This window comes from Excalfactoria chinensis, chromosome Z (genome assembly GCF_039878825.1).
Source record: "Excalfactoria chinensis isolate bCotChi1 chromosome Z, bCotChi1.hap2, whole genome shotgun sequence".
NCBI lineage: Eukaryota > Metazoa > Chordata > Aves > Galliformes > Phasianidae > Excalfactoria > Excalfactoria chinensis.
The window spans coordinates 37333274-37358338 of record NC_092857.1 but is presented as its reverse complement, the minus strand read 5'-3'; the positions used below and the strand labels follow the sequence as shown (position 1 = coordinate 37358338).

Here is a 25065-nt window from a genome sequence, read left to right as displayed (position 1 = left end):
CATCTCGGTAACTGTCTCTGTCTTGAAAGGATCAGCTCCGAGGCCGGGACCACGAACCCTCCCATCCTACCGAGCTAGAGATCACCCATCCCGATAGGAAAAGAAAGCTAGGAAAGTAAAGCGTCCTGCCTGCAGCTAGCCGGAAACAAAGAATCCACTCGTAGGTGCGTGCGAATCGGTTTGCAGTTTTTAATTTATTTTTGCTTTTTATTTAGGAAGTGAAATTTAGACTCATAAACTATAAATACAAATGCAAAGATATTACACATGATATATTCAGGAAGCTTTTTTCTTTTTTCTTTTTTTTTTTTTTCCTTCTTTATTTCTCACATATTTCCTATGGCATAAAACATACAGCAGGGAAACCAAACAAGGTTAAGTTTTGTATACAGGGAAAACAAGTTACAGAGTTATATGCTGTCGGTTTGCCAATTCATAAGAAAGCCTACCTCATACATATGCAAGCTCTGAGAACAGCTATAACCATCTGCCTTTTCTAAGTGTTATTTGCATCAAGCGAGCTGTCTAGAACCAGTGTGCTTTACCACTGCTTTACTCAGTGACATCACAGAGTTTTAAAATATTTTATTTATATACTGTCACCCATATATAGAGGTACTGCGGAGAGGGCCCAACACTTGCAGAAAGTCATTTTACACCAAGTTCACAGGAACATTTTTGCATTTTCTCCCCAAACAGCAAAGCTGAGCCATTGCTTTCACACAGTTTCATCGTTAAGAAAATCCCGCATAGCTCCGTCTATATCAAAGGAGCACAAAAGCAAGCTTAACAGCAAGTTTCACTTATGCATTTTCTCCTTGGGGGTGGGGGAAAGAAAAAAAAGGGTGTACTGATTTTAGACATCACCTTATTTATATCTAAAGAGAGATGACCACCAAGAATAGGTTCACTAGATTTATTGAAAAATCAAGTATGTTTCTTACAAAAGAGCATTACATTCTGCACACTGCTCGCAAAGGATGCCAAGGACACGTGGACTACCAGTATTATCCCCTTTCAAAAGGTACAGTGTACATAAAAGCAGGGTGTTCACAACAGTTACAAAGAAACATTACAGTTTACCACCAACAGTGAACAAAAATGATATTCACTCTCTCTGCTGTTTCAAAACTTCCATGTTAGTCTCGCGCGCCCTTTCCCTCCCCCAGAATATTTGTAAGGAACTAAAACATTACATCTGGTGGACAGCAAAGATTCCACTACACCTCAAATGCAGAACACCTATGAAGCAGAGGAATGTTGGCTTTTTAAACAGAAGCAGATAAAAAAAAAAAGGTTGCAGGACTCCTTCAGTTCTTCACTAGTCTTAGAAAAACTTTCCAGAATACTGCTTCACACTATAAAAAAGAAAAAATAATCTTGCATTAGAATCCTTCAACATCTGCATACTGCTTCACACTATAAAAGAAAAAGAAAAAAGCAGGTATTAGAATGATTGACCATACATCTCGCATCAACATTTACAATGACATTCTTACAACAGATTACACTTCAAAACTTGTAACACATTAAAAAATAGTTACAACAGATTAACTGCTAGTAATTATATATATACATATATATATATTCACATGTAGAAATATTTCAGGCATACTTAGGTGTTAGTGATCTGAAGCCCAACACTTAAGTTAAACATTAAAATCTACTACGACAGCTAACATGTTAATAAAGCGAAACTTAACAAATTATATCTTAAGCTGTTATTTGTATTTGGCAGAAATGACAAAGTAACGCTAGCGAGGTGTGAAATGCTGCTTAACAGCACCAAATTGTCCTGATTTCAACTTGTCCTGTAGAGGCATGATCTGTGCCATATGGCAGACTGTGATTTGTTGTCAATTTAATTATCTAAAAACAACAAAATCACTAGTCTTCCACACAGAACTAGACCAACATCCACTGTAATCTTCTACATTTTTTCTACAGGCTCTATGTAATTTATTACATGTAGTTTGGTTTTTATTTCTTTTTATTCTATTATTATTGTTTAATTTTTTTGGGCAGCAGTTTTCACCAGAGAAATGAGAGGACTGCTTGGTTAAGGTGTCTTCCAGCAAATTAGTTTAGAGGGTGTCTTCATTTTAGTTAGAATGGAAAACAGAGGAGAATCAAGGCAAAACTACCACTGGAGCAGTTAGGTTCAAATAGTTACTTAAAACCTGCCTTCCAAAAACCTCTATTACAGAGAAGAAATTTAGAATTTACCAGAAAAAAACAACAACAAAAAAACAAAAACAAAACAAAACAAAAAAAAAACCAGTTTAAAACTAACAGTGAGAACAACATTAAGCTTCAACTTGCCTGTTCTGCAGTAAATATTGTGCATTTTGTATCTGGTCCTGTGTTCCCGTAATGGTTATAATCCGATCTTCTGAGCCTTCTAGTGGTTCATCAATTTTGATTGAAGCTCCAGACTCATGCCTTATTTGTTTGATTCTCTGACCTCCCTTTCCAATAATAGATCCTGCCAGCTAAGGGAGAAAGCAAAGCACTCATTTACTGATATATATTTACATAACAACTATTAGAAAAATCGCAGTGGATTTTAATTTAATTTTAAGAGCTGCTAAGGCAGCTTCCTCCTTTACAGTCTTAAAACTGCAATACCAACTACATACATTCAGGTGGGATAAAACTGGGAGAACTGCCTCATCGTTTTAAAAAGAAGTTACGTGGGCCATTTCTATTATTCAATATTAACTATTAAAGTTGCTCTGAGAGTCTCTGTGACTTTATCTTACAGAAACAAGTTAAAAGAAAAACCACTTTACTTACATCTTTGGGAATTGTTACTTGTGTTGTGATGATAGGTCCTCCAAGATCCCCATATGAACCACGACCCCCTGCATAAGAATAGTCTGATTTAAATGTATGTACCAAGCCCTTTGATAACTTCATAATTAGTTACGTATCAAGGTTCTGTATAAAAACTTACCATATCCAGAGCCGCCCTCAAACTGCAACAAAAAGAGAAAAAAGCACTAGTGAATAGCCATGCTCCATTAACATGCTTACATTTTAAGTAACATACTCCTAACTCTGAGCCCATTTTATGCAGAAATCTCAACCCACCCCCCACATTACTAGCAATGTAGAAGTGCACAAGTATAACAGCCATCTTTCCCATCTGATGGCAAGATGAAACAAAAGGGGTGCAAATCTCATTAACCTCTTGTCCTGCCCTGTCAAAACCTCAAGGACGCAAGACAGAAAAAAACATTAACAATCCAGACATAGCAGTTCACCAAGCAATCTTTTCTAATTCAGCTGCTGGTAGACAGCTCGATGCCTACCTAACTTTCAAATCAAGAGATTTCAGAACAGCTTCATTAGTATTATCAATATAGCTCAGGAGAGACAAAAGCTTCATTTTGGTGACCAAACATTTACCACTGTCAGACCTCCTACTTCGTTCATCTATATATCTTAAAACTCTAAATACTGCTCTGTAACTTGTCTCTCAATTATGCCGTAGTCTTTTCTTTTAAAACAGATAGTCATGACACAAATTACTTCTGTTCTGCTATAACACCATGCATCAAATCCAAATCACTGTAATGAGCACTCCTGGCATATTTTTAGGATTCAGACTGGTACTTGGTATCCAAGTGTTTAATTTCATTTAGAGCAATCTAAATGCACAAACCCTTATTTTATTCTTTTCCTATAAAAGCAGTTCTCTAGAGTTCAGTTTCCAGCATTCTGCTGCTGGAATGGCCTCTGTGAGAAGAAACCAAAGCTGCTTCTGTGCCCAGATACAGCCAGTTCCAGCTGGCTTCAAAACAGACCCACTGCTGGAGAAAGCTGAACCAACCAGCATATTCTGTGGCACTTCTTTGAGACCATATTTAAGAAAGGGAAATAGGTAAATAAATAAGTGCCATGTATCAGTTGCAAGAGGGACGAGTAAGGAAGGAAAGATGTGAGAGAGAGAATACTTCAGATACCAAGGACAGAAGGACTGCAGTGCGGTGGTGTGGGCAGGAAGTGTCCTAGACCACCAGAGCACATTCCTCTGCAGTCTCTGAATGAGATCATCCTTTGCTTCACTACAGTCTACAGAGGATCATGTGAGAGCCAATACCCACAGAGAGCCTGCACAGGTGGTCCCCCTGACAGAACTATTGCCCATGTCAGGAGTTTAGATAGAACCATGTTTTTCTGGTAGGAACATGTGTCCAGTGGAGGACCCATACTGGAGCAGTCTGTTCTCAAAGGACTGGTACCGCATTGAGCGGTTACATTCCAAAGAAGCTCACAATGAACTGCAGCCTTTGCAAAGGACCTGCTCTGGTACAGTTCGGGAAAGATGGTAAACCAGTTGAGGGCCCATATTATGGGGCAAGGGAAAGTGAGAAGGAGTGGCAGAGAGGACCCGTTAAGAACTACTAACAACCAAAGCCCATCCTCCCCCACCGAACTGCTCGGGCTGGGAACGAGGTGAAAGAGTCAGGACTGAAGGACTGAAGTTAAGCCTGAAAAGATGATTTCAGAGGGGAAGGTATTTTTAGTTTAGCGTTTCTGCCTCACCCTTCTTACAGTTTCAAGGGAAAAAGCAACATGAATTTTCCCCAAACTGAGTGACAGCACTTGACAGTCTGTCTCCATTATCTAATCCCATGAGCTTTTTAATCTTACTTTCTGTCTTTGTCTTGTTGAGAAAAGAAAGTGAGAGCACAGTTGAGTCAAAGCCTAGCAGCCAGCTAAGGTCAACCCATCGCAACTACCAGACTGAGAAAGTTGTAATGCAACAAATTTCTCAAAAAGCTATTTATCTTCTACTTTTTTGGAACAGTAACACTGAAGTGATTTGCAGCAAATTCTTCAGCTTATCACAGAATGGCTGAGGTTGGCAGGGACCTCTGGGTCCATCAGCTCCAACCCTTGCCCAAGAACGAATACCCACAGTAGGCTACCCAGGAACACATCCAAGTAACTTCTGAAGATCTCCAAGGAGACTCCACATTTTCTCTGGGCAACCTTTGCCAATGCTTTGTCACCAGCACAGTAAAGAAGTGCTGCCTAGTGTTCAAAGTGAACCTCTTGTGTTCCAGTTTTTGTCCACTGTCTCTTGTAATGGCTCTGGGTACCCCTACAAAGTGCCTAGCTTCATCCCCTATGCAACTTTCCTTTAAGTATTTACATACATTGATGAAATCCCTCTCAAGCCTTCTCCAGTTCAAACAGTCCTACTTCTCTCACCTCTTCTTTAACTGTTTTAGAGTAATCAATATAGTGTAATCCCACTGCTTAGCAGCACAATTATAATACAGCATAATAGAGCTTGTCGTAAGAGTACAATATGTAAGAGAAGAAAGGGCACTGCTTAAGACTTAATTCAGAGAGCAATCAGAGTATCATGCTGCAGATTTACAAACACATCTCTGCTGCTCTACAGAAGCCCTTTTTTAGACAAAACTGTTACGAAGAAAAATCCTTTAGCATTTCTGCTATTCCTCCCAAGACTACAGGACAGCAAATGAATTTGACAGCAGTTAAGTAATACAGCTGCAGTGTTTGTGTGAGGAAACAACTGATGTTTAATGTCTGCCATCGTTTTTGACAATTCCTAGACAGCCTGAAGAACCCTGTCAGAAATTCCCTTCCTAAAACCTGTTGTTCAAACTGAATATTCTCAAATACACAAACAATAAGAGGCAACTTTTAGTATTTCCTATTTGCTACAGGAGAAAGCAACATAACGGAATCAATACAAACTACATATCCTAAATATTTACAATCATAACGCATCAGTTATGGATTAAACATTACTGTTTAAAACACTGAAACAGGTTATAAAAGATACAACGGAACAAAAAAAAAAACATTCCTCTCTTCTGGCTGTATTGCTACATACTTTCATATTTCTATTAACAGAACAAGTACATGACATACTGTTAGGACAAGTTGCCAGAAAGTTCCAAGTCAGAAGATTTACCATCTTCTATGAAAGCTGCCACTGGCTATATTCAAGCTCAAGAAAAACCTTTATCACTTAACCAATTCAACGGAAGTTCTTGGAATAAAAGACCAGGGACACTCACCAGCTCTGGTGGCTGCATGTCATCACAGGCATCTACATGACACTGCATCATCTTCCAGACAAAACATAAGAGGAAGAAAAGAACAGGTGTAAGGCCATGTCTTAGAGCCTTAAAGGTTAGTTGCAACCAAACCCAATATAAGCTGGTACCACGAAACACTTTTCTGAACTACCTGTAGTACAACAGAGATGAAAAAGTACAAGGCTTAGACAAATTACAAGACTTACTACCTTTTACTTTCAACTTAAGAGACCCCTAACTGGTCACACTCACTTCTACTACAGTGCAGTGTATTTTCTACATAAGTAGACAGACAACAGCAAAACATAAAGAGACTTTTCCTCTTATCCTGTATGTTTTTAAAAATGTTTATTAAAGCTAAACTATCAGAGATCACCTTGGTGCCAGAAGGAGATCAAGGACACTGCTTCTCATGTTCTACTAATTAATTTCTGTTTACCTAACATAACCAGTTTGTTTGTAATATACTGTGTCCTATCTCCACTAGAAATTTAATTATGTTTTTACAACACACAGTATATAGTACTTTAAGAATTCTATAGCAAGCGCTGAAAAACATTAATTGTACAAATATAGTTTCCAAAATACTACCAAGGCATGGACCTTTGCAGGGTTAAAAATGACGTGTAACATGGAACATAAACAGCATACAGACAGAAAGTTCACCTGCACAATTTAAAAACAGCTTCTAAAACCCTAGCTGCAAGGTATCTTAAGACACATAACCAAATCCTCTGGTCTACAGACTTACTGGTGCTAATAACTATTGGTACTAGAATGGAAATCTGATGAAACACTGTCTGGGTAAGGCAGTGTAAGTGCAGTATGAGTTACATTGCATTAATTTTTATTGCTTATTACAGAAGATGCGTGTGGGCCTCATCAATGTCAGAACTTGTTATTCTAATTTTCACTCATCCTAGAAATTTTCATTTTTTCCCTTCTTAGGTAAATAAACAAGATGTCAAATATTCTTCCTTTACCTTTTTTCACATGGTTTGTGTCAAACACCTTAAACATGAGTAGTATTTGCATTCGGAAGTGTATGAACTTTTACTGCAGTGTTTATACAGGAATATATGTATACTCACATTCCACAGTTAAAAACAAAAGAACTAGGAATCATCTGAAGGAGCATATTACCTCAACAATGGAGATGCACTCCATGAAAGTTTCTGAAGATGCAGCCTATTTAAGAAATGCATTTCATTTTAATTCTCTACAAACCTCAATTTATAATGTTTACTATAGTATAAATTATCAGTTAGGCTAAAGTAGCTTTTTATGCGTATACATTTTTCTACCAGTTTGAGCTGAGATGGAGCTAAGTTTCTTCACGGTAGCTTTTATGATACCCTGCTTTATGTTTATGCTTTAGGTATGTAATAAGAACAACCTGATAATTCTGTATTTTTAATTTCATTTTGTATATTTATTTTTTATCTTATTATTTATTTAAAATTTTGCTTTTGTTGTGTGCAGTTTTTGCCTTGCCTACTGAACTGTCTTCATCTTGATCAACAAGTTCACAGTTTCACCCCCCCAATGCTTCACCTATCCACAGCAGAACAGGAATGAGCAAGTGGCTGTGTGGTGCTTCTGTGCCTACTGGGGCTCATCCACAACCACTGCTGATAGGTTTTTGTGTGCATTTATGTATTTGAAAGGGCCATAGAGTCACACAGAATCACAGAATGACCTGGGTTGGAAGGGACCTCAAGGATCATGAAGCTCCAACCCCCATAGGAATGGGAATTTGATGCTGGGGGAGTGCAGTCAGTAATTCTATGTATCCATGTATGTATTTGCATGTGTAGTGTATGAACTACATATCCCAGAGGATGTTGCGGCCAAAGATAAATTATGGGAGGAAGACATATATAATCTTGCTCCCAGGCTGGAGTTCTCTCTGTCTTGGACTCTCAAGAGAGCAGGAAGCATTCCAGCCATGTCGCCTAGAGTTCACAGTAGGCCTCTCGTTTTTCAGGGACTCTCTCATCTCTGTTTTGTTCAATTTATTATCCCCAATCATATTGTATTATATTGTGTTATCTTGTATTCCGATATCATATTTAGTAAAATAAGTTTTCCTCCTTAGATTGCTGCCGCTGTTCTTTTTTCCATTCCCCTTTTCCCTTCCTTTCTGGGCTGGGGGCCCTACGGGGCGGCTGCCCCTGTCATGGGCACAGGTAAATCTAGTTAACCCGTGACAGTTTTTAAAAAACTACATATTCCAGAGGACTTTGCAGAGGATGGTTCCCTGACCATGACATTTCCTGACCGGGAATCGAACCCAGACCACAGGGGTGAGAGCGCCGAATCCTAACCACTGGACCATCTAGGATATGTAGTTCTCCTCCGAGAGCTCCGCCATTCCATGGAACTGGAGCACGAACCTTCCAATGATCCATACTGCACATGATGTTATGATGTAGAATATATTGACAGCAACACCATAAAACCATGACGGTGTTAAAAAAGAAAGAAGATATGCATTTTTTTTCCTCAGTTGTCAGAATAGTTTTCATGGTCCAGCGAGCCTTTGCTCTGGAGTACTTACAGACTGAAATGTTTAGTTATTTAAGAGAATTTTTTTTCTGTCCTTCAGAAAAAAAACTTCAGAGACAGTATATCAAATGAACCCTTGTGAAAGCAGCGCACAATTACAACTGTAAGACAGGCTACCATAAGCAAGGAAAATGAACATTCTTTTAAAATGAAATTTATTTTCACCTCAGAATTTGCAAGGTTGTCAATGTCTTCTCTCTCTGCATCCCAAAAGTACGTGGTTCAACATTTCGCCTTAATGGTCTCTTAACCACTGCAAATTTGCTCTTTTACTAGAAATCAGAACTAGCAAAATAAGTCTCTTTACATTTAATATCTCTGAGATTTTGGAGATGTCTGCCTGAGAAGAGCATCTACTGTTGCTTTTTTGTTTGATCTACACAAAACACAAGGCAGTGTTTTTGGACTATGAAAATCAATGGATAGATGGAATAAATAGATGGAATTCCACTTTCTCATGGACACTCCAGTCAAAAAAGTAAAGGACAATTTTCAGATTAACAGACCAAACAGGAATCCATACAGTTTTTCTATTCTAGCTGTAAGGAAACAAAGCTAGAAGACATTTCCACTTGGGAATAAAGCTAAGCAAGACTGCACTAAACCGGATACCAGAGAAAGGGCAAGCTGCCATGTTTATATGTATTTGTGGTCAGCTTCATGAAGTGCTTTATGACATGTACTTCCAGTAACTCTTACTCCCAGAAGAAAGAGATGTGTAAAACCCAGTTATTGATACTTCCTCTTTATTTCTTTTTTATTCATTAAGGACTATTTTTTAAAAACTTGAAAAAAAAAAAAAGTCTCATCTCGCCTGTCATTTTAAGAAAGGTACCCAACAAAGCTAAATTAAAAAAAAAAATGTTACCACAGATAGCTATGATTTTTCTTCCTGATACAAGTACAGCAATCTATTAGAACTACAGGTGATTGCTGGAGAAGTTGCATGTCAGGGTAGTTTTTAAAGTTTCCATAAACTGTGATTTCACCTTCTTTCTCCTTCCCTCCCACCCCAAGCAGATACTAGCACTAATATGGTTAAATGTTTTCAATTTAGTATAACAAAGTTTAGTAAACAAAATATAAAATACTATTGATGTTAGTTGTCTCTTTTAGCATGCATGTTAAGACTGCTTCCATGAATAACATGTTTTCTTCACTTGAAAAGCCTAGCATCTCCTGTTTCTCAAATTTTCTCTAAAAAGAAAATCTAAAAGAGTGTCACTGTATAAAAACTTACAGGATAAAGCACAGTAGAACTTGCTGCGATACTGATGGCAGAGGGGGGCAGCAGGGGAGGTTAAGTTTATTGTGCTACATCTCCTCAATATTCCTTTTGAGGAGGGACTGCTTTTACAGAGAAAACACTACAAGGTATGTTAGCAACTGCACCTTCAGTTAAGTGCTGAACTGAGCTTATAAAAATGCAACAATGTGAATTATGAACTCCTACCATTCCATCGTAACGGTCTCCCGGTCTGCCTCTTCTGTCGTAAGACATCAGATCTCTGAAAGGAAGAACCATCACACAAATCACATCATAAACTGTTTTCCTACATTCTCATCCAAATTTTCATATTCATGATTTTCATGCACCTTGAATTGTAACTACTTTAGCCACATAGTGAATGACATAAAGAACCCTACAATGGCCACAGTTCTAGCAGGCTGCATGCTACAGTACAAAAAATAAATTCCAGTACATTTCAAAGTACTTCAGAGGAATATATACACAAGCTTCTGTAATCACTACCAGAACCGAAGTGTGAAGCAAACACTGGAAACCTGAACACAATTCAACACAACTAGAGTTTTATACAATGTATTTATGCAACAACTCACCCGCCACGAGGAGGTGGTGGAGGAGGAAGAGGAAGATTACGAGCTCTGCTGCCACCTCTGCCACCACGACCTGGTGGAGGTGGTGGAGGTCCTCTACGAGGGCTCATATCATCATAATCTCTTCTTGATGGAGGCATAGGTCGCCCACCACGGCCAGGAGGCATTCGATCAAAACCTCCTCTCCCACGCATAGGAAAGCCCACTGGACGTCCCCTTCTATCATCAAACATAGTGAAGCCACCGTAGTCATATGTTTCATCATAGAAGTTGGGATCATAAGGCTGTGCCCGTCCTTTTATTGGAGACTAAAATAAACAAACAAGAAGTTAACACCATTATGATTAGCATATTTAAATATATTACATGTTCAGAAGTGAATTTATGTAGACCTTATTTTTGATTTCACAATGCTTGTAAGAAAGGAAGAGGTGACGAGTTTCCTGTAAACGTAATGATGATAGAGGAACTGCTATTATCAATTGCCTTGCTTTTTCAATTTTTGCATTAATGTTAAGTGACACACAAATAATGTCCCACTAGTACAAAAAATGCTTAATTGCATCCTGACTCTGGAAAACCTCAGATTCCAGCACTCTGCTATCAGAAAAGTACGAGGTACTGAACTCAAAACAGAAACTGAAAGATGTAATGTTCCAACCAAGAGATTCCTATTGCTCAGGAACGTCAAAAGAAGAATAAAATCAAATGTAATAAACATTACCTCAGAGATAAGATCCAAAATAATCTTGATACATTCAACAACTCTATCAGGCTTTCCACCAATAAGCACCACTCTGTCAGTTGAATGAGGACAACACTCTTGGAAGAGCTTAATGGTGGTCTGAGTGTTCTATTGAAAAAACAAAACAAAACAAACAAGATTCTGAAATATCATTATTTCAAACAACTTTATATAAACTCAATGAAAATAAATTGGGTATAATGCCCACTAAAATGCTTTTAAATAATCAACTCAAAAGGCAATTGAATTTCTAGTTATTTTACGTATTTTCTTACTTTTGAGTTCTCACAATAAATTTAATTTTAGGAATGTATATTTTAAAGACCTGTAATTATTATTTTCGTATTAAGAAGAAAAAAGTTCATTTCATCAATATATACCATCATTGAACTAAATACTAACATAAAAATCACACATCCTTTACAAGCTATGGGTCTTATTAACTTTCACTTGTCAGGAAAACGTGCTTTGGATATTACTGTATTGTAATACAGCAATGTTGCTAAGATTACCTGCCTAGCCACCTTGCCTTCTCAACATACACAGAGTTATCAGCTTATACCTGAACTGATCTGAAACTGCCTCTCACACAATACCAAGAAAGGACAGACGAAAAAGGTCTTTTAAGTTCACAGAGACCATTAGTTGTTTTGAACAAAACCTTCATTCCTTCAGGGAAGGAAAGTAATGGTCTTCAAGTTTTAGATAGATATTCAAACATGCACTGCATTATCATCTTGAGAGTGTGTGGAAATGGATTCACCTTAAATCGCTCTCAATGTCCGGCCACTCACTCCAAGGAATCTAGCCTATACAGTAGATCCTTCCAGGAGCGATGAACTTAAATTTAGCAATGTCCTTTATAAACACTGCTCTATCAGTAACACTGCTTAAAAGCTTGAAGAGAAGTACTAGGCTCTATTATTAATCATCTCTTTATTTCTGGATGTTTTCAATAAAAATCTCAGGATACAGAAATCACATGCACCATGGTAATAAGGAACTATCCAATACAAGATACTTACACCTGCACTTTATGAACACAAAACATACAAGAACAAAAGCCAAGTCTTGGAAGAAAAGGAAACATTACCTCTCTGAGTTCTTTGATTTTAGCACCCTTGACACCAATAATTCCTCCTGCCAAACTCTGGTGAATAAGAAGTCTTAACTCGCAGTCAAAGTCGCTGCCTTTGTAGTGTTGATACTGTCAGAAATACATGTTTAAGAAGAAAATAAGACAATTTTTTTTCCTCCAAAGACAGCATGACTTCATTAAGAGCGGAATTGTAACCCTTTATTTCCTTTGATGCGATAGCATCTTGCCTCAACATAAACTGATACCAAGATCATCTTCCTTACTTCTTTTATGACATTGCATAACTTTCTGTAATAATTTCAGAAGACAGTAAACAGTGCAACAAGCTTACAAAACCAAGACAGGGTACAAATGAGAATACAAGTACTTCAAACTGGAAACTAAAATAGTTAGAGGAGACAAGTGCTCTGAAAGCAAGAGGAAGGGAATTGCTGCTCCAAATATTCACTTAGAATTTAGAGACAGCTTTTTCTGCCACCAGCAAAAAAAAAAAAAAAAGATGCCAACACATAGCTTGAGAATTGTACTCCTTGTTTAAAAGTCTTTTGTTTGTATTTTCTAATTTAATGTATTAAAAAGCAGCAAATCATCTAGAATTATCTCATTTCAAAAGCAAATATTGTGGGTCTAAAGAATAAAAACATTAAGAAACTCACCTCTTCTAAAGTAGGGATAATCTTCTTCAAGATTTCTCCAATTGTCTCTATATCCGCACTTATACTCAAGATGCTGCCAGAACCCACAGTGCCAGACAATATAGAGAAGGTGAAAAGAAGAAGCAGAAGTAAATTTTTTATTCACAATGATATGTAAAATTCTAACAAGATTTACTGCTCTGAAGAACTTAGTCAATATTCCCCAAATAAAGTAAACCTGTTTTCTGAATTCAGAACACATGCATCTTTGTTCATAGCCAATACATATGCATGATAAGATTAGGTAGGTCTTGCAGAGAGACAGAAAGAGATAGAAAGAGAGAGAGAATGGGCTTTTGGAAGGGCTCAGATTAAGTGGGCAAGAAATTGACGCAGAACTGAAAGCAGAAGTGAATATTCATGTTCCCCGCCACCACTAATTTAGGATTCCCTCGCTGTTACATTTGTAAAACTGGCACACCTTCTCGTAGTATAAGTGGGGATATGCAAGTGGTGAACACTGTATCTGGAGTAAAGTTATGATACCAGTTAGAAATTAGATTACTAATGGGCTCTGCAAGAAAACAAATACAAATGCAAGACAAAAAAGGACAATACAAATGAGAAGTGAAGGAAAGTGAACCAGAGTTAGCATTTCATCAGAAATAATTATGAACAGGCAATGTTGAGGGAGCAAGGTGGGCCACAAAGACAGAGCGAGAGACTACTTTGAAACAATTTGATTTACAATGCAGCGAATATGCAACACTTGAAGCTGTGCTCCTTCCATTGAAATAAAATTAGTGGATTGTTTGGGTGGGCAACTCACGTAAAAGTTCAGTGACAAAAAGACTTAATGGGGAAAATAAGACAGAAAACTTGAAAAAAAAACAATACACCGTCTATAAGGGGATACTATTTAATTATATAAAGGCAGGTAATAAAATACATTTCTCTCTTTCTAATCAGGCAGTGAGGCATAAACTGTTGGGACATACCGCTCGGGGCCACTGCTGTCTGGGACTGAAACACTGGCATTGTACTGCATTGGTCATTGGCGTTCGTGGATGTTGGCATTGGGCATGGGTATTCAATCAGAAGTTGTCAAGTATGGTACCCGTTTGGCAACGAGCACATTTTTGGGCATAGCCAACCAGGGTTTTCACATGGGCGTTCAGGGGCGGATGGGCCAACGTCATGGTGGGCAACGCAGGGGCAAGACGATCCAGTACATGGGCAACGGAGATATATGGCCAAAAAAACAAGGAGAGGGAAAAGGGGGAAAAGCAATAAATTTTAATTTAATACAAACTATACTCATTACTCTCAATTAATGAAACAAGCTTACGTTGTTCTGAAGGCTAACACAATAACGGATTGCTACAATGACTGCGGCTTATCAGTGTGGACCTTAAAAATGAGTCACTCTATCTGACTGAACTAACTTTTAACATACGACGTTTCAGTATCAGGCTGGCTCATGAGGGCAGACACAAAACCTGTCAAGACTGATACTACGAAGACCTTGGGCAAATCGGGAATGTTAGTTTTCCAGACCAGTCTAAATTATCTGGACTTCGGTGATGTACTAATTATTTTTAAAAAAAAGAAGAAAAAAAAAATCAAAAAAGAAAAAAAGAGAAAAAAATAAATAAAAAACGAGAAAACCACTAGCTGCCAAAGAGAGCGTATGTATGATTCCTGACCGTTTCAGCTTAAACCTACTTGCTGTATTTATGACCTGAGGTGGAACAGATTTGTACTGAGACGTTGCCAAATACTGTGTCGAACAGAGTTTTGCTTGAAAGAATTGTTGAAATTGTAGTTGATGTTAAGTACAGGAGTGTAAACAAACAGAATTTAAGAAGCGTTGCCAAGTTTTATAAATACATAACATTAATCCTGAACATGTGTCTAATCATAAGAGTCAACCCACTACAAAGTGTGAATAAGTATTTAAGTCATGACTGCTGAAAAATGTTTCTAAGTAATACAATCCTGTTTCTCTACTGTTCTGTGCCCATATTTTAATCAAGTAAACCTAACACTAATGCTTCTGTGTTTTATGTGCAAGAAGGAATGGACAGACCATTTTTCTGTTTTGTTGTGTTTTGTTGTGTGTTTGTTCTTGTTTTTTGGAAGGAAGTTAAAGAACTCCTCTATCACTGGGTTATGCCAGCCACCTGCAATGGTTTCAGCAGCACCATAATTGATTCACACATATGGGAAATGGTACAATTAGGGGTTTTAAGCTTTATCAGTATTTATTATCAGGATGTTAACTCAGTTGAAGTGTGTAATTTAGTGGAATTCTATTCGAAAGGAAAGAGGTTTCAATACAAACCTCTTCTCCCACGAGTCAAGATGGGCTTTAATTACTAGGTTTCCTACCCTAACAACCTACAAATAGCTTGTAGCTAGACTACTGGTGTCTAGAGTCCAATTGATCCCATTTCTAAATATGAATGCAACCAAGATTTTGATGTAGTGTTCTGGAAGAATTGGTGTTAAATTAGTTCAAACTCATATATACTCACGTCTGTACGAAGTGCCTTAATATTTTTTCCACCTTTTCCAATCACTGCGCCAGCATTCTAAAAAAGAGTTTTCAGAAGTCACATTTTGCCAACAACTCTGAATTTCAGAATAAGAATCATGTATCTACTTTCATATTACCCTGCTGGCAGGGGGTGAAGGAGCGGGAGGGTACTTATGTTTGCTTTGGAAAGGTTTGGATCAAATAAAAACTAATAAAAGTTGTCCATAGGAAAAATACCAACAACTCTAATATAGTCTAAGGGAGGAGCATTTGAGCATTTCAATTGACAACTAATATTATTTCAATTCCAAATTTATGTCTCTAGACAATTCTGCATATGTTAGAGCTACCTCAAAGTTAAGACTACAAGTTTAAAAAAGGGGATTCCATGAACATCAGCAATTTCCCTAATTTAACCTTTTTTTTTTGTTGTTTTTATGTAATGTTCACAAATTTCATTCTTGCACTCAAATGACTCTTGATAATTTTAAGAGTTTCCTTTGGTTTACATCTAATTAAGTCAACTGACTTTTCAGAGTGGTACATTTGGCAAAAAGCAAAGACGACATTAACAACTACCAACTTTCTAAAGGTTTCTAAAGAAATATCAGAAGTAAACTAGCAGAGCTAAAAGAAAATTAATTGCAAAACTACATTTTTATTTTTATTTTTTCACCAGATTATTTCAAGAACTACATGCAGTTCATACCTGAGGCTAACAGCATACAAACATTTCCACGAAACTTGATTACTGGTCAGAAATCTGCACGGAGTTCAGATATTTCCCCGTGCCAACACAAAAGACTGAGATGCATCAGACAACATATATTATCCTTAACAATGGTAAGCAGTAGAGGAAATTCATACACTGCACGTTTACAGCAACAATTTATACCAGTGCATGAAGCTACTGCAATCCCTAAAGCATTATTCCCACATTTTTTCTTGCTGGTGCATTTGAACAGATTTAGGAAATCTGTCAGTGAAAGTCACTAAAATCACAAGAAGTTCTCATCGCAACTCCCACACAAAATTAACAATCTCTGGCTGACCATTCTCTAACTGCTTCCTTTCTGAATACTAACATACAGTCACACAACCCTTCCCCCCTCCTCTTCTCCAAAGTAGCAATCCACTCAAACGCAAGAAAAACAGCTGTTAGTTTCTACTGTTCTATTACTTCAGAATTTGTGTCTTCTATAAATAAACCGGCAGACTCTCAAGAACTTACCCTTTGAACGAATTACTGAAAAAAATTCCATCACAACAGTCTTACTACTATCCATGCACACTGACAACTATTTCTACTTACATTACATAGTGTTCTTTTTAAACCTATGTCTCAACTTACACTTTGTCAAAGCTGTCCTGCACAACACTACAAGCAGTAACAGAGTGATAATAAAAAGATAGCTTACTTTGCTTTGAAGCAGGATACGTAATTCAACCATCTCATCCGTATTCCGAGATCTTTTGAAGGCCTGTTCTTCCTCCATATCTTCTGCAGGACGTTTGCCTGTAGAAAGGTCCATAGGGGGGAAATACAAACATTTATTTAACTTTCTAAGTCAAAACAAATTTCAAGTTTATCCCCTTTCTAACACATTATTTCCTATCAGCCCAGTTATTGATGTCCAATCTTGGCATCCATAGCAAGTCAACAGGTTGTAAAAACCTGTTAAAAATGTTGTAAAAACTTGTAAAAAATGTAAAATTATCAGCCTGCATCAGTTATTGAGATCCCATTTAAAAACCTAAGAATCATGACTTAAGTGACAATGCTACACACTTGGTTGGTGACACATTAGCAACATGCTGTTTAAAACAATACAACAACACCTGCCCAGTAATTTCCTCCTACAGTGTACAAGTGGGAAAAACCTTCCAACCAAGAAGTTCAAAGGTAGCTCATCCAACACTGAAATAATGGTGAAATAACAGGAAAGCAGCATTTCAAACACTGTTTGGAAAAACTGGCATGAATCAACTCAGCACTACCTCCCTAACTTCCTGCAATGCAAAAATACTGTTAAGAGACACTACTGATATTTTTACATAGTCACAGCCATTTAGGCAATCCCTAAAACATCCAAAGAAAAATTATCCTTTCATGATTCAAAAGTAAGTCAGACAGAGCTCAGAAATGGAAAGATTTAATGCAGAATGCAAAACTAAAGCTGATAAATGCTTATTTCATACAATTAAAGCATTACAAGATGTTTAGAAACAATGAAATTATAAAAGACTGATTTTTTAAAAAAAAAGTTCTTTAAAAAATTTACCATTTGTCTCTGTGTTGGTAAAGGTCTCCTCCTGTTGCTCAGTCTCCATTACCTTTTTTTCTTAGGTTGGCAGGCAAAAACCTGTTGAAGAATAAAAGAGCTAGCATACCTATTTCATAAAAAGGTGAATTGTGCATTATATTGAAAAGATAGCAAAAGCAAAGATAAATGCCTGCTTCAGGAACTTACCGCTGCTATATATCCTTCTCGAGAAAAACCTTAAGTATTCTGGGCGGGACCAAAATCCAACAGCCTATCACTTCCACAACCTACAAAAAAAGCACAGATGAGTTGAGACTCCCCTGGCTTCCAGCTATGATTCTCACTACATCCAGAAAAAAAGACGTCTGACACAAGTTTCTGCTGTAAAGCTCTTCTTCATAAAATGAGAAAATATACCAAGGCCAAAGACACCAATAAGAGGTGATATTAAACAAGTCTGTAACCTTACAATAAACAATTATAGTCTTAAGTATCATAGTTTCCAAGCATTTTATCATTTTAAGTAATTACTGTTATTAACTGATTTTCAGATACTTAGAAAAATATGATTCCCTTGCTTCTAGCGTTTAATTCTGAACAAATCAAATAAAAAACAGTAAATTTATTGTAACTGTTAACATTACCTTTTATAAATCTCGTGTCAACTAACTAGCAGGCATTTTAATATACCTTCCTTTGTTAAATCCATCTGGAAATACTTGCAAGCCCAGACAGGAGTAATTTGGCAACGTAATTTCTTCCAAAACTTAATTTCTACAGAGCACCACCACACAATCCACTCATCTCCCTGGTAACTTATTGTTTAACTTCCAGCAACTGTCTGACAGGCTGGTTTACACAAAGGAAAATAGGGAGGCGAGCACAACTTTTTTAGAGGCACTCCCAGCCAGTTGTTAACTTGTTACAATCGCGCTGTAAGGAACAGGCGGCAGCAGCGCCTTCCCGGCCATTGCCTTGTGTAGGGAGCCTCAAACAGAAATTGCCAAAATGCTATTATGAGAGGAAAAAGATTTTTACAAGGTTCAATTAGCCCATCTGAACGCCGATTATTCTACTTCCCACCATTCCCAGAACTTCAGCACCGCAGGGAAGGGAATGAAATATACTATCTTGGTTCAGAGCTTAATCTCCCCCGGCCTCCTGTACTGATCGCCCACACCAAATCTCCCCCGTCACGTGTACTTAAGATGCTCTCCGCTACAGTGCCCGCTCTGTAAATCAAGCCGGTGTCATTAATTTGACGAACGCGGCGTTCTTATAAGCGCAAGGAGGACAGAGCGTCCACGGGCGGCCGCATTTGCGACCGTAACCCCGAGAACAGCGCCGGGAAAGGCCGACGCGGTTCCTTTCCGCTCTTCCCTCGCCGCCCGCTGCCCGGGCAGCCGCCGTTACGTAACCTGCAGCCCGAGCCGCAGCTCCCGGCGGCGGCGGCAAGCAGCAGAAATGGCGGCGGCTGCAATGGCGCCTGCCCGCTGCTAGGCGGAGCCGACGGCGGAGGAACCTCCACCATGCGGCCGCACGGAGATCGCTCCCCACCCGCCTGGGGGAACACAAAGAAGGCGGCCGGCGGCTCTCGCCTCACCGCCCGGGACGACGTGGCGGCAAGCTGGGATCTAGAAAGAGACAGGCGGCAAACGAGGAACACCGCCTCGCGCCGAAGAGGCCCCCTCGGCGCAGGGTGCGGCCGCCAGCGCCCTCCCCCCGCCGCCATAACTGCCGACAACTCGCCCCGGGCGCAGAGTTACCAAGGGCAGGCGCAGAGAGGAGGCGGCGGCCGCTCCCCCGCCCTCCAGAGCAGCCGCTGCAATGCCGCCAGCCTTGGCCGCGCCGCTCGCGTGGGGCCTCCACAGGCCTTCCCATCCTCCTCACCCCGTTCTCCTCCTCCTCTACACCGCCTCACCGAGGTCACAGCAGGACCCTCCTAAATCCCGCGGTCTGCCCGGGCCTTTCGCCTCGCTGTGTCACGGAGGGCCGCGGCGCGGCCCCGCTACCCCCGGTGTGGCCCGGACCTCCCCCAGCCCAGCGGACACGCTACGCCCCCCGCCGCACCTCGCCGGGGGCAGATGTTACCTGCAGCCGCCGCCGGCACCCGCGCGCACAGCAGAGAAAGGGGAGCAGCCGCCAACGAACACCTCCGCGACCGCCGCCGCCTGGCGATTGGCCCCGCCGCGCCCCCACCGCGCGGCCCTGCCACAGCCCCGTTGGGGGAGAGCGCTGCCCGTCAGCGCGGCGGGCGGACCCCGCTCCGCCCTCCGAGTGAGCCACGGCGAGGCCGGCCCGGCCGCTCACGGGAGGACGGTGCCCGCCGCCCCGCGCCACACCCGCCGCGCCCCGCTGGTACTCCTACCTGCCGGGCGGAAAACCGCCACGGGAGCGGCGGGGGCAGCAGAAACAGCGGGAAGCGGTGAAGGAGACCGACGGTGCACCAGACGCGCGTAGAGAAAATGGCGCCGAAGAAAACTCCGCCTGGCGCCTGCTGCCCGGCGCCGGGAGAAGGGGGGGAGCGCCGGGGCGGGGCTCTCGCGAGGCCTAAAACGGCGCGTGGAGCGGGGCTGTGATTGGCTGTCACGACGCGCGGGCTTGGGGTGACTCCCGAGCTAGAGCTGGGACTGAGGCTGCGGTAAGTGCGGGGCGCTTCCGAAGTGCCCTAGGGTCTCTCCACGCCTGCTGGCAGCCCTCGAGCACGGCTCGGGCGGTCGCACGTTGGTGGTGCTGTGGTGGGGCCTGAGGGAGCGTTGGGGCAGGTGTTCGTTTATACTGCTGTAGGATAAAGCGGCCAAAACCTGGCACCGTGTATCTTGGGTGCCCAGGCAGCTGGGTTTCACTGTGTAGCTCCTTAGTCACCCTTTCTTGGGGATGAAGTACTTGCAGGCGCGGTTATGCAGCCTGAATTCACGCAGCTACTCCCTAAGCTAAGCAGAAGCTGCCGCGGCCTTTTAGCCCCCGGTGATTGTCAGGTGCTGACTGCCGTGGGGTGGTGCCGTCAAACCCCGCCCTGAGGCTGGAGGCAGCAGAGGTATTTCATGTTGTCCTGTTGTCAGGCCCAAAGCTCTCAGCTCCAGTGCTACAGGAGTGAGAAGGTCTGCGTTGTGGATGGAGCCTTCTGCTTCTGTTCGTGCATGGGAGAATGTCAGCTCAGTTCCTGAAGTAAATTCAGTGTTAACAGGAGCACCCAGAAGAAGAAAACAAAAAATAAATAGGAGAACCATTTTTTGTGTGTAACTCTGGTCGTGAAATTTAAGTTGTTTTGGTCTGGTCTTGCTATGCACAGCAAGAGGGAAACAGTTGTATACTTCTAATTAAATCATCAGGAAAGGACTCACCAAAAAGAGTTGGGTGTTGAAGTCTAAATACCGATCCTCCATGAGCAAACTGCTGATGCAGACTGAGTTGATGCCAGCTGAAGCTTACTCGTTTAAATGTTGGAATTGCGTATTTATTTTTAGTATCTGTGGAAATGTTTCTAATTGAAAATGATTCTATGTTGTTACAGTTAGAGTAGCTGGGCTTCAAAATGAGAGCAAAAATGCAGTATTATAGAAGTGAAATATATGTCATAAATTCAGCTGTTGTCAGAAGTGTAAATATGTCTTTCTGGATTTTGTTTTAGCTTGAATGAAAATGACTACACCTAATGTCACAGCAAGAGTGGAAACCTGGCTTTCATCTACATGGCACGTTAAAGTTCCTTTGACATGGCTGGAAGCATGTATTAATTGGATTCAGGAAGAAAATGGTGGTGGTAACTTAAGTCAAGCTCAAATTAACAGGCAGGTGTTTGAGCAATGGCTGCTTACTGATCTAAGAGATTTGGAATATCCAGTTTTGCCGGATGGCATCTTAGATGCCCCCAAAGGAGAGCTGTCTGGCTTTTACTCCCTGCAGATTGATTCATTGCTTGATGTCAGCCAACCAGCATATTCCCAGTTGCAGAAGATAAGAGGGAAAAGTACTGTAAATGAAGAGGTAACAGCCAATACTCAGGCATCCCAGAAGCCCTGGGAAGCAAAGCCTACCCGAATGCTGATGCTGCAGCTAACTGATGGGATACATCAAATCCAAGGCATGGAGTATCAGCCAGTGCCTGTCCTCCATAGCAACCTTCCACCTGGAACAAAAATCACCGTGCATGGTAATGTTGCATATCGTCTTGGGGTCCTTTTGCTTAAGCCAGAAAACGTGAAACTGCTGGGTGGTGAGGTAGATGCTCTTCTGGAGGAGTATTCTCAGGAAAGGGTCCTTGCTAGACTACTTGGAGAAGCTGAGAACCCCTTTTCTATTGCACAACCTGGTCATGAACAAATTGTTCCAGGTCGTGTGGATGAGTTAGGACAAAATCTAGGCCCTTCGGATGAAGAGCTCTTGGCCAGTCTTGATGAAAATAATGACTTTATTTTGAACAATGAAACATCTTTAGAAAGCGGATACTGCAGTAGAAGTAACAATTTTAATACAGCCTCGGGTTCACTCACTACATACAATGAAAATACTTTGCAACAGGAATCAATGAATGTTTTGCCTCGTTCAGATGAACAAACTCTACCTCCGGTGGAGTACGATGATGCCTTTTTAAATGACTTTCCTTTGGAAGATGACATTCTTCTGGAAGAAGAGATCCAAAGAGAGCTGGAAGAAGTGCCATCAGTTGCCAGGAATGGAAACGTAAATTTAACTACTGAGAGAGTTCCACATACATACCAAAGCTCCCATCGTTCATCTTTAAATGAAACTTCTGAAAAAGATGATGGATATGAGAGGGAAAAGCCTGTAGAAGTTATCAGTGAGCAAAAGAATCTGGGAAGAACTGTATCTACTGGAGATGGAACTGATACTAGTAACTTTTTACAGTGCAACAGTGTATCTCAGGCCTGCAGCTCGGCAATTGTGCCTCTGGAAAGTCCTCATGAAGAAAGGCAGAATGATTTAGGCCTGGATGAGAGCAGCTGTGAATCCCGTCATGCTCCTTACAACAGGCAGCTGTACAGGGATCCTGTATCTTTCTCAAAAACTGATCCAGAAGCAGATCAGCAGGCCAGCCTTTGCAGACCAGAAAATACATGTGATCTTGATTTAGATTCTCCACCTTTCACGTATATTTCCCTTCTCCTTGCAAAAAAGCCAGAAACTATTACAGTTGTGAAAGTGAAGTGTTTTATTGTAACTCTTACTGGAAACCTCACAAGCAGTAATGGGTCCTGGGGTATAAAAGCTAAAGTTTCTGATGGTTCCGCTTACCTTGAAGTAGATTTTGCTGATGATATTCTAACAAGTTTGATAGGATTTTCAGTGCCTGAAATGCATATGTTGAGAAAAGATCCAGCTTTGCAACCAAAGCTTAAGGGTGGTTTAGAGAGATGTCAGAAACAGTTGATTGATCTCTGTTGTTTGATGACTATAGAGTTCAATCCATTTCAGTCTAAAACCACTGTCTTAATTCTACAGGATATTGATGCAAGACATCTAGAACAACTGAAGAAACGTTTAAACAAATAACGTGTGCAAAGCTGCTGACCTAATGGAAACATTAAATATTTCCTCCAAGAGGCTGTTGAAAGTTTAACATTTTGAAGTTAAGTGGTATGCCTTTTCTTTCAGGGAAAGTAGTGGAAAAACGAGAGGAGGGGATGGATTGGTGAGAAAGAATTTAGCAATGTGCTTCTCAGGTGACAGCATCGAAATAAATTTTCAAATAGTTCTGTCTTGATTTAAAACATGCAGATATCATTCTAATTCAGCAAAGTCTTCTGTATTCTTGACTGGTATTCTGTAGGAGCAGATTTTGTCAAGAAATGAGTAATAGAGAACAAACCTGCTGGATCTTACTCTTTCTCAAGGATGAATTATTACCTGATATTTAAAAGGTAGTTGTGGAGGAAAGTGGTTGAATAAATTGAGATAGAATTATTTAGGTGTGAATGCATCTGACTATGCTAGCTTGAAAACCTGAGTGCATAGTGTTTGTGCGAGAGCATGAAGTATAGAGAAGTGGAAGATTTTCTTCTGAATGTTCAGGTGTAGAAAAACCCAAAAACCTACATATACATAAATGGGGTTAAAAAAACCTGTACTTGAAATATTTGGCAATATAAAAATTATATTTTTATTAGCAGAAAAAGAATTATTTTAACAAATAAAGAATCTATGTTTTGGCATATTCATCGCTGCTAATATTTTTGAGCACAGGCAAACTTATTTGTTAGCTCTTACAGTGTTTACTAGTCTAATCTCTCCACAGAGTTGTCAAATACTTGTGCTACAAATCTCCTGTATACTTAATGCTGGTCTTAATTTTTGTTCTGTGTTTCTGCTTTTAGAGTGTATAAAAGTAAACATTAAACTTTTTGTATAAACTTTGATAAGGGCTGTTCTGTCACTTTTAGAGAAGAATATAAGTCTTTTTGAGTGCATAGAGAATGAGAAATATTTTTGCTTGATTTCGTTCTTCCTTTCTTCCCCCCCTTTAACCTTCATTTTGTTCTTTGAAATCAGTAGAATTCTGAATTCTTCCAGGAGTAGGGTGAAGATAGCGAAAGTCTGTGCAGTGTTGAGTGCTTGTGGAGAATGTAAAGTCAGTAGTGAGGAGAGGGGATTTTTCATTCAGATTGCCATTATTTAACTTTTTCATAGCCTCTTCTCTTTCTAAACCATGGCTGCTAGAACTTTGGAAGTTGCTGGGAGACTATCGGTATTGTTTCCCTGCTTTGCCCCCAGTTGGGAGGTTTTCTTTGATAATCCAAGGGACTTAAGGAAAAGTAGAGATAATTTGCTAAATAAGATAAATTGGCTGCAGGTGGAGAAAGGGAAAGCTTTGTGAGGCGTGGGCCTTTTTATACTTCGTTTCCAACAGCTTAGAAATTTAGAAATTAGAAATTTGGAATTAATTAGAACAGTGTAGAGTTCCTGTGTTGCTTTGCTTCCTCACATTCCCTTTCCCTCTCCACTCTGAAGAGAATCTGAGCAAACCGTAGCCCTGTTAGTTGCCTGTTTCTAACCTTCTGGTCTGATGGGAGAGTTGTGCATCATTTAGAATTGCAATAGCAAAAATCTAGATTGTTGTGAGAGATCTATTTTTGAAGCAACTGAAGATCCAGCATTGTCATGTGCTTGTTAATAGGGAACTGACCAAGCTTCATCTCAGCTAATCCCCTTAAAATGTAGTACAGATGACTAATCTTCTAGGGTAGTTTTATGGAAAATTTTTGCATTACTCGGAGTTGTGGAAATTACTTAATTTCATTTGGGATGTTAACCTTACCATGAAAAGGAATG

General features: G+C 40.1%; 2 protein-coding genes across 9 annotated transcripts; one reads left to right on the top strand and one right to left on the bottom strand.

Moving 5' to 3' along the window:
• Positions 1-166: 166 nt before the first annotated feature.
• Positions 167-20292, bottom strand: HNRNPK (heterogeneous nuclear ribonucleoprotein K). 8 transcript variants are annotated; one of them, XM_072360554.1, is made up of 16 exons: positions 20144-20292; positions 17983-18062; positions 17794-17874; positions 16930-17027; positions 15510-15566; positions 13971-14014; positions 12994-13066; positions 12332-12445; positions 11218-11346; positions 10497-10801; positions 10108-10162; positions 6066-6116; positions 2957-2978; positions 2797-2879; positions 2323-2492; positions 167-1419 (listed from the first exon to the last, which is right to left on the bottom strand). In XM_072360554.1, the coding sequence occupies exons 3-16, from the start codon at positions 17840-17842 to the stop codon at positions 1386-1388; spliced, it is 1284 nt and encodes a 427-aa protein (XP_072216655.1). In that variant the 5' UTR covers positions 17843-17874; positions 17983-18062; positions 20144-20292; the 3' UTR covers positions 167-1385. The 8 variants fall into 8 exon arrangements, with proteins under 8 accessions (XP_072216655.1, XP_072216658.1, XP_072216651.1 ...); XM_072360557.1 differs by having other exon boundaries at positions 167-1358; XM_072360550.1 differs by having other exon boundaries at positions 16930-17040; positions 17795-17874; positions 20144-20280.
• Positions 20293-20302: 10 nt separating this feature from the next.
• Positions 20303-24145, top strand: RMI1 (RecQ mediated genome instability 1). Its single transcript, XM_072360548.1, has 2 exons — positions 20303-20416; positions 21407-24145. Exon 2 carries the CDS (start codon positions 21412-21414, stop codon positions 23287-23289), a length of 1878 nt encoding a protein of 625 aa, XP_072216649.1. The 5' UTR covers positions 20303-20416; positions 21407-21411; the 3' UTR covers positions 23290-24145.
• Positions 24146-25065: the final 920 nt, after the last annotated feature.